This window comes from Mirounga angustirostris, unplaced genomic scaffold, assembly GCF_029215605.1.
Source record: "Mirounga angustirostris isolate CCGP_5_RB_7025 unplaced genomic scaffold, mMirAng1.0.hap1 SCAF_5, whole genome shotgun sequence".
NCBI classification, from domain to species: domain Eukaryota; kingdom Metazoa; phylum Chordata; class Mammalia; order Carnivora; family Phocidae; genus Mirounga; species Mirounga angustirostris.
The window spans coordinates 57,788,419-57,801,010 of record NW_026991713.1 but is presented as its reverse complement, the minus strand read 5'-3'; the positions used below and the strand labels follow the sequence as shown (position 1 = coordinate 57,801,010).

The 12,592-nt window shown below is 44.5% G+C and overlaps 1 protein-coding gene and 1 non-coding gene across 6 annotated transcripts in view; one reads left to right on the top strand and one right to left on the bottom strand.

Annotated features, from left to right (window-relative positions):
• Positions 1 to 12,592, top strand: part of RBMS2 (RNA binding motif single stranded interacting protein 2) — a 67,964-nt gene that overhangs the window by 54,512 nt on the left and 860 nt on the right. For 3 of the 5 annotated variants that reach the window (XM_045873181.3, XM_045873179.3, XM_064591072.1), the window contains 7 exons: positions 3,296 to 3,375; positions 3,505 to 3,614; positions 3,944 to 3,990; positions 4,165 to 4,258; positions 10,535 to 10,612; positions 10,944 to 11,054; positions 11,605 to 11,685. In XM_045873181.3, the coding sequence (XP_045729137.1) occupies positions 3,296 to 3,375; positions 3,505 to 3,614; positions 3,944 to 3,990; positions 4,165 to 4,258; positions 10,535 to 10,612; positions 10,944 to 11,054; positions 11,605 to 11,685 (601 nt within the window). Of the gene's footprint in view, positions 1 to 3,295; positions 3,376 to 3,504; positions 3,615 to 3,943; positions 3,991 to 4,164; positions 4,259 to 10,534; positions 10,613 to 10,943; positions 11,055 to 11,604; positions 11,686 to 12,234; positions 12,321 to 12,592 lie in introns of all 5 variants that reach the window. The other 2 variants (XM_064591073.1, XM_064591074.1) reach the window with 2 other exon arrangements.
• LOC123845138 (small nucleolar RNA SNORA8) lies at positions 7,157 to 7,294 on the bottom strand. The gene has a single exon (XR_006790973.1). It is a non-coding gene; the product is annotated as a small nucleolar RNA SNORA8 (small nucleolar RNA).

Below are 12,592 nucleotides of genomic sequence, written 5' to 3'. Positions count from 1 at the left end.
TCAGTCGTGAAGTGTCTGCCTTCGGCTCAGGTCATGATCCCAGGTCCTGGGATCGAGCCCCGCATCGGGCTCCCTGCTCAGCGGGAAGCCTGCTTCTCCCTCTCCCACCCCCCTGCTTGTGTTCCGTCTCTCACTGTGTCTCTCTCTCTGTCAAATAAATAAATAAATAAAATCTTAAAAAAAAAAACCTGTCATGTTATTTGTAAATATATCCAAATAGATCTAAATGTCATAGCAGTTTGATACACAAAATCATCCATTTAAAAATACTTAGGACTAGGGACGCATAAGTGGCTCAGTTGGTTAAGCATCTGCCTTCGGCTGGGTTCGGGATCCCAGGGTCCTGGGATTGTCCCGCATCAGGCTCCCTGCTCAGCGGGGAGCCTGCTTCTCCCTCTGCCTGGTGCACCCTCTGCTTGTACTCTCTCTCTGACAAATAAATAAATAAAATATTTAAATAAATAAAAATTAAAATACCTAGGGCGGGATGTCTGGGTGTCTCAGGAAGGTAAGCATCTGACTGTTGATTTCAGGGTAGTGAGTTCAAGCCCTGTGTAGGGCTCCAGGCTGGGGGTGGAGCCTACTTAAAAAAAAATACTTAGGACATTTTTTTTTAATAGTCATAATTCATATAATTTTTATTATAGTGTTCCTTTTTTGTTCTTGATCTTGTATTTCCATTCTATTTCCTTACAGAACTGTATTCAAGTATAGAATATTTTTATAATTGAAAGTTTTTTTATGGATCATTCTGTCCTACTTCTCTGCAACAAAAATACGTATATACAATAAATGAGAACTTTTTCCTGTGGTTACGAAACTGTACACATAAAGTAAAATTTTTTTTTTTAAAGATTTTATCCATTTATTTGACAGAGAAACATAGCGCGAAAGGGAACACAAGCAGGGGCAGAGGGAGAGGGAGAAGCAGGCTTCCCGCTGAGCAGGGAGCCCGATGCGGGGCTCGATCCCAGGACCCTGAGATCGTGACCTGAGCCGAAGGCAGATGCTTACCAACTGAGCCACCCAGGCACCCCACATAAAGTAAATTTTATTGGAAAAGCTTACTCCTATAACAGGGATAAGTTTTATTTTGTTTAGGTTTTTCTAATTAGGTCATGTAGTCAACAATGACTATTGTTTATTGCTATAATATCAATTCTGTTCCTGTTTTTTATTTTCATGCTGAGAACCTTGTTCACATAAGTAAATGGGAATAGGAAGAGTTTTGTTAAAATAGGAATTCTTTGAATTTCTTCTCAGTTGTAAGCCAAAAACCAAGGTGATCAATCTGTCAAAACTGATTTTTTTATGCATCGGTTAGCAACCTGTTGAGTCATCCAGCTTGCTGAAAGAATTAGAAACATCTGACTTAGAAAAAGACTTAAAAAGTCAGGCATCGGGCGCCTGGGTGGCTCAGTCGTTGAGCGTCTGCCTTCGGCTCAGGTCATGATCCCAGGGTCCTGGGATCGAGTCCCACATCGGGCTCCCTCCTCGAGGGGAAGCCTGCTTCTCCCTCTCCCACTCCCGCTGCTTGTGGTCCTGCTCTCGCTATCTCTGTCTCTGTCAAATAAATAAATAAAATCTTTAAAAAAAAAAAAAGGCATCATTGCCTCATGTTGAGTTTGGGGAGATGTGCAAAGGAAGGGCAGAGCAGGGGCTGTGAGAGGGCCCTGGACCATCAGTGAGCATGAGCTGTCCTCAGGTAGGCCAGTTTTAGGAAAGAGCTTATGAGGAAGTGGAGGTTCTGCGAGCAATTCTCTTAAAACTCCTCAGGCCTGCTCACACTCTTGGAAGATTAAGGAGTAGAAACCCAGCTAAAGACTGCTGCTCTGGGATACCTAGCTCATGGGTTTTCCCTAAAAGGTTCCATGTGAGGCCTCTTTTTAGTGACCACCTTCATGGGACCGGTTCATATTTTTAGTGGTTATTGGCATAGAAAATATAATGAGACTTAATTTAAATGTGGAAGGAGGGAGGGGCGCCTGGGTGACACAGTTGGTTAAGTGTCTGCTAAACGTCTGCCTTCGGCTCAGGTCATGATCCTGGTCCTGCTTAGCAGAGAGCCTGCTTCTCTCTCTCCCTCCCTCTCTCCCCCCAGCTTGTGCTCACTCATGCACTCTTTTCTCTCAAGTAAATAAATAAAATCTTTAAAATAAATAAGGAAAGAAGGGGGGAAGATACTGAACCTTGCGTCATATAGGCCCTTATAATTTTTAGAACACATGTAAATACATTATCTCATTTGATCTGTAGTAGGGTAGATGGATGTTATATCTAATGCAGAAATGAGGAATGGATCTGATGGGGTTTTGTGTAGGTCCTAACTCACAGAATTTTGGGTGACCTGGTGCAAGAATCTAGATTTTCTGATTCCTTACTCAGTTGTCTTTCCCCAACAAGATACTTTAACTCCGCAGTTCCCAACATTGTTGTTTCTATCACTGTAGACCATGAACTCTTATTATTCTTTCCTCCTCTAGTTTCAAGAAATCTTAATATTACTAGTAGCTAATTAGACCTTGATAATCATAACCAGAAGCAAAAAATAAACATTGGCAAGTTCTTAGCTTGTGTAGTTTTATTGGAGTGAGGGAACAATTTCCATGAGGAATTTTGTAATAAAAAATAATGGTGACATGGGGCACCTGGCTGGCTCAGTGGGTAGAGCATATGACTCTTGATCTCAGGGTCATGAGTTCAAGCCCTACATTGGGTATAGAGCTTACTTTAAAAAAAAAAATGATAATAATGATGATAGCCACTGTTTATTGTATTCTTGTTTCTTTTTTTTTTTTTTTAAGATTTTATTTATTTATTTGACAGACACAGTGAGAGAGGGAACACAAGCAGGGGGAGTGGAAGAGGGAGAAGCAGGCCTCCTGCTGAGCAGGGAGCCCGATGCGGGGCTCGATGCGGGGCTCGATCCCAGGACTCTGGGATCATGACCTGAGCCGAAGGCAGATGCTTAATGACTGAGCCACCCAGGCGCCCCTGTATTCTTGTTTCTTGTTTAAGAACCAGACCTAATAGTAGGCCCATCCATCAGTGTCTTTGGAATATTTATAGCTTCAGTTTTCTTTTCAGGAGCCCTACAGGAGCCAGTTGAGGGAACGTTCATTAGAAGCTAGGGTTGCCTCTTCAAGATACCTTGAATTTGTGTGGAGGAAACTGTGTTTCTATAGTGACAACTTTTGGAGTATTTGTGGGCTGGGAACTTAGAGCTTTCTCTTTGAATGTAGGGGGAGTGCAGATCCTGGAGAAGCTAGAGCCTAACCCCTCTTGTGCTCCTTAGGATGGAGTCCACAGAGAAGTGTGAAGCCATCATCACCCACTTTAATGGAAAATATATTAAGACACCTGCTGGAGTCCCAGGTGAGGCATCTGGGAATCAGGCTGAGAGAGCCATAGATTGTTACTTCCAGTGAAGATTCTGGAGGCATTTTGCATGAGTGTGAGTGGACTCAGAGGGTGAGACTCAGCTGTGTCTTTCTTTCTTGGCAGCCCCATCTGATCCCTTGCTTTGCAAATTTGCTGATGGTGGTCCAAAGAAACGACAGAACCAAGGGAAATACATGCAAAATGGACGGGCCTGGCCAAGGAATGGAGATATGGTAAGAGGACCTCTGAGGAGACAGGAGTACTAAGGACATTAACATGGAATGGAATTTACCAGGGCCCGATTCCTGTGAGTTTAAGCGGCAAGTTTGAGAGTTAACAGTAACTGAGAGATGACTGGCTGCTTAACATGATCTTCAGTGTGGGTCTTTAGTGGGATTTTGCAGCTTGCACAACCAGGAAAACTCTGGAATGGCTGTAGTAGGACCTGTCCAGACTTGACTTTAATCTGTTGAATCAAATATGTCCCAGTCTTGGCACTCTGGGCTTCCTCCTGTTCTCCCCCAAGGGCTCGCATTATGAACACTGTGTTCTTCCTTTATAGGGTGGTATGGCCTTGACCTATGACCCCACCACAGCTCTTCAGAATGGGTAAGGGTGTTTTATAGAATTGGGCTACCCGAAAATGACAACGGCCTGTCCAGGCACTGGGATGTTTCATTTTGATTTTTAAACAGCAGCTAGTGGGAAGTGGCTGTGTCTGTCAGTGGGGCCCTAACCTTGTGGTTTCCTGTGGCTCCTTACTGATGAGGTTCCTTCCTCCAGGTTTTACCCGGCTCCTTATAACATCACCCCCAACAGGATGCTTGCTCAGTCTGCACTCTCCCCGTACCTTCCATCTCCTGTGTCTTCCTATCAGGTACGTTCATGCCCGAAAAAAGTGGTGGGTGTGGTAGTTTTCCCTGTCACTGTGCTTTAGGTAAAGGAGCATAAGGCTGGAAACTCCGTATTTTTTAGTTTTTCCTTTATACATACTGCTCACAGATAATTTTACATGAAAGCATGACGTGTGATCCCATGACATATATACAGACTGTTGTGGTAGCATCCTCTTACTCTGTGTCCACAAGTAAGCCTATATTACTATATTTTTAATTTTCTATTCCATATATTTCAGAAAATTCCAGATTTTTCTTCATGTGCATATATGCATATGTATACAGTTTTGGAAGTCATTGTTTATTTTACAAAAATCTGGCCAGATTAAATATATTTTTTACACTTCACTCTTCTCACTTAACAGTATCTTAAACCAGTGAGTCTCAAAGTTTGGTGCCTGGATGAGCAGTATCACCTGGGAATTTCAAAAAACATAAATTCTTGGATTCCACCCCAGATCTGCTGAAGTGGAAACTCTGGGGATGGGTCCCAGCAATCTGTTTTTTTGTTCACTATCTGTCACCATACAAAGTTATTCTAGTATTATTGACTGTATTCCCTATGCTGTGCTTTTCATCCCTGTGACTCACATATCTTCTACCTGCTACTCTGTACCTCTTAATCCGCTCCTGTTTCCACTGTCCCGTGTCCCTGCCCCCACCAGCTGAGTTTTTTAACAAGCCCTCGAGGTGATTCTGATGTAGCTAATGTTGAGACTTTTTGTTCTAATTATTTCTTTTTTAAACAGTTGCATTATATTTCATGCTGCAGAGACCAGAATTCTTCAACCCTACCTCCGTGAAGGGTATTCAATTGGATTTCAGGGGTTTTCTGGTACAAATAATACTTCCATCCATATATTATTCAATCTAGCAGTCCCATTCCTTGGACTCTAATCCCCAGAAACAAACATATGTAAAGATTCTTATGCCTACATTCTCAAATCTGAGTACTGTTCTTTCTGGGGGCTAGAGTCCAAGGAGTGGGCTTGCTAGGTTGGATAATATATGGACGTTTAGTTTTACAGATGTTGCCAGATTGCTTCCCACAAAGGCTGTGTCAGTTCACATTTCCACTAGCAATGTCTGAGTGGCCATTTCCCTCCAGCCATAAGTGACATTGGTCTTTTTCAGTTTTTCCTATCTCGATAGGTGTAAAGTGCATTGTTACTTTAATTTGCATTTCCCTGACTACAGTCAAGTTTAAGCATGTCTTTTTATGTTTGTCATATTTATTTATTTTTATTTTTTTAAAGATTTTATTTATTTGACAGAGAGACACAGCGAGAGAGGGAACACAAGTAGGGGGGAGGGGTAGAGGGAGAAGCAGGCTTCACGCTGAGCAGGGAGCCTGATGCGGGGCTCGATCCCAGGACCCTGAGATCATGACCTGAGCCGAAGGCAGACTTTTAACGACTGAGCCACCCAGGCGCCCCTGTTTATCATATTTTGATTTGCTCTTCTCTGATTGTTCTTGATACACTTGGCCCATTTTTCTGTTTGGTTATTCGTTTCCCATCAACTTACAAAAAGCATTTGCATATTATTTATTTATTTATTTTTAAGATTTTGTTTATTTATTTGACAGAGAGAGAGACAGCGAGAGAGGGAACACAAGCAGGGGGAGTGGGAGAGGGAGAAGCAGGCTTCCTGCTGAGCAGGGAGCCCAATGCGGGGCTCGATCCCAGGACCCTGGGTCATGACCTGAGCCGAAGGCAGACGCCTAACCAACTGAGCCACCCAGGCGCCACCACATTTGCATATTATTAAAGTATCAATCCTCTGAATGTTATCTTTCTTACAAATATTTTTTTCCAGATTTAATTTTTGTCCATTGACTTTGTGTTGTGGTCCTCAAGCTTGAGCTGTCAATCAGAATCACTTGGAAAGCTTATCAAACCCAAATTACTGGGCACCACACAGAGAATTTCTGATTCAGTAAGACTAGGCTAGGAGGCAGGAATTTGCATTTCTGTTTCCAGATGCTGCTGCTGCCCCTGCTGCCTGTCCAGGGACCATACTTTGGGAATCACTCATTTGCACCACAAAAAACCGCAAAAGTTTAAAATTTGTGTACAGTTAAATATGTCTGCGTTTCCACTAAAGCTTTTGAATTTCTTAATTAAAAAGGTCTTCCCAGTCCCTATATTATACATATGGTCTCCAAGATTTATTTTATTGTTTTACAGTAAAATTTAAATATGTAATCATCAGGAATTTATTTTTGTATGGGGCACCAGATAGGCATTTTATTTCATTCTTTCAGAATGTTTTAACCGGTTGTCCTAGCACCAAATTATTAAATCATATTTGAATTAATGGATTATTAATACGGTGAATTAATTAAAAATTAAACAGTGGTGAGTTAAAATGCCAGCTATAATAAATACTGGGGTTTGTTTCTGTGTCCTTGATCCTCTTCCAGGGCTCACTGTGTCTGTCCTTACTCTGGTGATACATTGACTTGATTGCAGTGGCTTTCAGAATGTCTTCTAATATATTTTTTAAATATTTTATTTATATTTTTGAGAGAGACTGAGAGAGAGCACAAGAGGGGAGAGGGTCAGAGGGAGAAGCAGACTCCCTGCTGAGCAGGGAGCCCAATGCGGGACTCGATTCCAGGACTCCAGGATCATGACCTGAGCCAAAGGCAATTGCCCAACCAACTGAGCCACCCAGGAGCCCCAGAATATCTTCTAATATTATAAAAGACAAAACCTTTTCCCCACTCTTTCAGACTTTATGCTGTTTTTTGGCATTTACTCTTCTTCTTCTTCTTTTTTTATTTTTTTTATTCTTATGTTAATCCCCATACATTACATCATTAGTTTTAGATGTAGTGTTCCATGATTCATTGTTTGTGCATAACACCCAGTGCTCCATGCAGAAATAAAAATACCAGGTTTAACATGCACAAAGCCAAGAAAACCAACGATGCCAGATACTGAGTTTCTATTGCACTGTCTCTTGAACACCCAGCAGGAATGACCTGCTGAGGGCAGATACCATGCAGTGCAATCTTCTTCTTTTTTTTTTTTTTTAAGATTTTATTTATTTATTTCACAGAGAGAGACACAGCGAGAGAGGGAACACAAGCAGGGGGAGTGGGAGAGGGAGAAGCAGGCTTCCTGCCAAGCAGGGAGCCCGATGCGGGGCTCGATCCCAGGATCCTGAGATCATGACCTGAGCCAAAGGCAGTTGCTTAACCAACTGAGCCACCCAGGCGCCCCGGCATTTACTCTTCTGTATAAAGTTTATGATATCTAATTTTTGGAAATCTGACAATTTTAATTGGAATTTCATTAAATTTATGTATTAGTTTAAGAGAACTGACTTTTTGAGAATTGACATTTTTTTTAGAGATTTATTTCTTTTAGTGGGGGGGTGCAGAGGGAGAGAGAGAAATAGAATCTCAAGCAGACTCCACGCTAAGTGTGGTAACCCCACGACCCTGAGATCATGACCTGAGCTGAAACCAAGAGTGGGATGTTCAATTGACTGAGCCACCCAGGTGCCCTGGGAATCGACTTTTTTTTTTTAAAGATTTTTATTTATTTATTTATTTGAGAGAGAGAATGAGATAGAGAGAGCATGAGGGGGGGAGGGTCAGAGGGAGAAGCAGACCCCCTGCTGAGCAGGGAGCCCGATGCGGGACTCGATCCCGGGACTCCAGGATCATGACCTGAGCCGAAGGCAGTCGCTTAACCAACTGAGCCACCCAGGCGCCCGGGAATTGACTTTTTAAGAACTATTCTTTTCGGGGTCTGTGGGTGGCTCAGTCGGTTAAGCATCTGCCTTCTGCTCAGGTCATGATCCCAGGGTCCTGGTTTCGAACCCCACATCAAGCCCCACATTGAGCAGGGAGCCTACTTCTCCCTCTGCCCCTCCCCCTGCTCATGCTTTCTCTTAATCTCTCTCTCTCTCAAAAAAGTATTCTTTTCACCCAAGATGTAGTATTTCTTTTCATGTTTTTAAATCTTTTTTTATGCCCTTCAATAAGATGTTAGTGTTGTTTATATAGATCTTATGCTTTTCCTGTTGAATATATTTGTAAGTGTTCTATAATTTTATAAGCATTTCTAGATGCTATAGATACACTGAAGAAAGACTGTTGGTTTATGTTCATGTATCTTGTGTGCAGCTAATGTACCAAATCCTTATTACTACTAGCATTTTTTTTTACTGAGTCTCTTAAGTGTTCTAGGTATATAGTTGTATCATCAGTGCAAAAATCATAGTTTTCTCTTCCTTTCCAATTTTATGCCAGTTGTGTTCGTATCTAATTGTATTTGTTTGACCCTACTCTAAGATATTATAATTATTATAAATGCAGTGGTTTTAGTATTTCTTTGTTTAGGTTAATGTTAACAGCTAGGTTTTGGTACTAGCCTTTAATATGTAAGTAGTTTTTTTCTAGACTCTATTTTACTGTTTTTTGGGTTTTTTTTTTAATAAATTGCTGCTGGATTTTATCAAATGTCTTTTTGTCATCTTATATTACACTCTGGCTTTTTCCTTCGATTTTGACTTACGTTTATAGAGTTTCTGATCTTGAACAATCTTTACATTTATGAAATAAACCTACTTGTTTATTGTGATACATTTCTAGCTTCTCATTGCTCTTTTTCTTTGTCTTTTTTTTTCATTTCAAAATTGAGATAATTCAGGGGTGCCTGGGTGGCTCAGTTGGTTAAGCCTCATGATCTTTGGCTCAGGTCAGGATCCTGAGGTCCTGGGATTAAGCCCCGCATCGGGCTCCCTGCTCAGCAGTCTGCTTCTCTCTCACCCTCTCCCTCTGCTGCGCCCCCTGCTTGTACTCTCTCTCTCTGTCGAATAAATAAATAAAATCTAAAATAAATAGATACATAAAATTGAGATAAGTCACATACCATAAAATTCACCTACTTAAAGTATACAAGTCAGTAGTTTCAAGTATATTTTGCAAAGTTATGCAGTTATCAGCATTATCTAATTCCAGAACATTTTTATTACCCCAGAAAGAAGCTCTGTCCCGGTTAGCGGTCATTGCCCATTCTCCCTCACCCATACCCCCTGGCAACCACTGAGATACTTTCAATGGCTATAGATTTGCCTCCTCTGGATACTTTGTATAAATGGAAGCATGCAGTGTATGTCTTTGGGGCCAGGCTTCTTCCACTCAGCATGCTTCCGAGGTCTATCCATGTCATAGCACGTAAGCAGTACTTCACTCTTCTTTATGACTGATTCAGTCCCCTGCCATTGTATGACTATACCCGTTTGTTCTCTACTTAGTAGTTGATGGCCTTTCGGGTTGTTTCTACCTTTTGCTATTAGAATAATGCTGCTTTGAATATTTGTGTACAATTTTTGTGTCAACACATGTTTTAATTTCTCTTGGGTATACACCCCCGTGGACTTGCTGGGTTACGTAGGAACAATATGTTTAACTTTCTGAGGAAATGCCAAACTGTTTTCCAGAGCTGCTGCGCCATTTTACATTCCCGCCCACAGTGTATGACACTTGTTATTCTTTTTTTTTTTTTTTTTAAGATTTTATTTATTTGTCAGAGGGAGAGCGAGCACAAGCAGGGGGAATGGCAGACAGAGGGAGAAGCAGGCTCCCCACTGAGCAAGGAGCCTGATGCGGGACTTGATCCCAGGATTCTGGGATCATGATCTGAGCTGAAAGCAGATGCTTAACTGACTGAGCCTCCCAGGCGCCCCCCTCCCCTCTTTTTAAGATGTATTTATGAGAGAGAGGGAGAGAGTTGGGGGGGAGGGGGAGGCAGAGGGAGAGAATCTCCAGCGGACCCCCTGCTGAGCAAGGAGCCTGATGCAGGGCTGGATCCCAGGACCCTGCATGACCTGAGCCGAAATCAAGAGTCAGACACTTAACCTACTGAGCCACCCAGGCGCCCCTACTCTCTCCTTTTAATTACAGCCATCCTGGTGGGTGTGAAGTGGCATCTCATCACGGTTTTGATTTGCATTTCCCTGGTGACTAATGATGTTGAGCCTCCCTCGTGTGCTTATTGGCCATTTGTATATCTTCTTAGAGAAGTATCTATTCCTATCTTTTGCCCATTTTTGAATCGGGTTATTTGTTGACGTGTGCGAGTTTTTAATAGTTCTTGAAGAGTGTATTCTTAATGTTTCTATTTTGTGAGGGGGCACTCCAACTTTTTTGGGGTTTTGCTGAACACTATCAGATCACTGGGAGAAACAGTAGTTTCTAGGCAATTAATGTTTTTGTCTATTTCTTTGGTTTGCCTTAGAGAGTAACTCAGACATCTCCTCTACAAGCACCTAACCCGTCGTGGATGCATCACCAGTCATACCTCATGCAGCCTTCAGTGAGTGTTCAGGAGTGGGCAAAAGCCAAAGAGTTTGCTGTAAAGAAAAACAATGCGATCTGATGATAGACGATGTGGGTGTGAGTTCTGGCTCAGTCCCTTGTGCAACGCAGCTGTGTGACCTGAAATTCTGTCAGTTTGTTATTCTTAAGAGGAGGACCCCTCCACACTGACGGGCAGAGCACCTGTTGCTGTTGGGCAGCTGGGTCGCTACTCACCTATCATTTCCCAGGACTTTTAAATGTCTGTCCTCAGCGGTCCTGGTAGGCGTGAATCACTGCGGCTTAGTTGGATGCTGCCAGCTAACTCTGTCCTTTGTTGCCGCCTCCAGGGTTCCGTTCTGCCGCCGGGGATGGATCACCCCATTTCTCTGCAGCCTGCCTCCATGATGGGACCTCTTACCCAGCAACTGGGGCACCTCTCGCTCAGCAGCACGGGCACGGTAAAGCCAAGCGGGCTGTTTCTGATTTCAGACTCCGACTGAGCAGGGGGTACCTATGCAGAGCTCTTCAGCGAAAATGCCTGTGAATGAGGGTGTCAGTCACTTCAGTGTCACTGAAGGCACGGCTCAGACCCCCACTAGGAGATAAACAGAATATCGCCATGCCGCTCCCCTTTTAACCGATTCCTACTCACAAAACAAAATAGTGCTTCTGTCTACGCCGCAGTTTACCCAGGAGCTCACACACATTTCCTAGAAATCCTTCCCAACATGGTGACCAGAAGAACGGGTGAAGCTCAGCAGGTTTCTTGCGGGTCCGCTGCACTGTGGTGCGCAGGCCGGAGGAGGAAGGGAAGCCCCGGGGGCGCACGTCTCTATAAGCCTGTGTACTTAGCAGCCCCTGGAGCGCTCCGGAGAAGGGATAATTAAATGCCACTCTCTGGGGATGAAACCTAGGCATTAGTCGTTTTTAGAGCTCCCCGGGTGCTTTAAATGTCGCCAGGAGTCCCCTCCCTGCTCTGAGCCTGTGGATGGATGGCTTTCATTCTAGTACGTGCCGGCGGCCGCCCCGCTGCCAGGAGCTTACATCGCCCCGTACACCCCCGTGCCTTCCGCCGGTGTTGCAGCCGAGGTAAGAGCTTTCTGGTCTCGCGGAATCGCACGTAGGAAAACGCACAGAGGGAGGTTTGCCCCCGATCAAGATCTTCCTCTAGCAGGGCGCCTGGGTGGCTCAGTTGGTTAGGTGACTGCCTTCAGCTCGGGTCGTGATCCCGGCGTCCTGGGGTCGAGCCCCGCATCGGGCTCCCTGCTCGGCGAGAGGCCTGCTTCTCCCTCTGCCTCTGCCTGCAGCTCCCCCTGCTTGTGCTCACTCAACATTTTAGGGGAAAAAAAAAAGATCTCCCTCTAACAGTGATGCTGATTCCGCGCGCGCGGTCAGCTGCTGGGCGTGTGAGTGAGCGTAGGAAGGAAGGACCTCGTCCGTCCGTGCCCTTGAACGAGGCGCTCGTTAAGGCCGGCCCGTACTGAGCCGCGGCTCGCCAAGAGGCTAGGGTGCGCTGTGTGTCGGGGAGGTGCTGCTGTGTGCGCGTGGGAGGGGGAGGTGGGGCAGGACACCCCACTCTGGGGGCGGGGGGGCCACAGGCGCGCCGAGCTTGACTCTCCGGCCTCGGCTGCGGTGCAGGAGAGCGGCGGCCAGCAGACTCAGGTGCCGGTGGAGGCGCCCTCAGACCACGGGCTCTACTCCTTCCAGTTCAACAAGTAGCAGCGGTAAGCGCGCCCCCCCCGCCCCCCGCTTTACGCCTCCTCTAGGGTTCCCCTCCCCCTCTTGCGGGCGACAGCCATCCCTCTTTTTCTCGTGCTTTACTGAGCTTTGCAAATATTGCCTTTTTTTTTTTTTTTTTGGTACAAATTGCAGGTTTGTGGCTACCCTGCTTTCCCTGCTTTAAGCAAGGCTGTCAGTGCCACTGGCATTTGCTCACTTTGTGTCTATGTGTCACATTTGGGTAATTCTCAAAATAGGTCAAATTTGGGGGCACCTG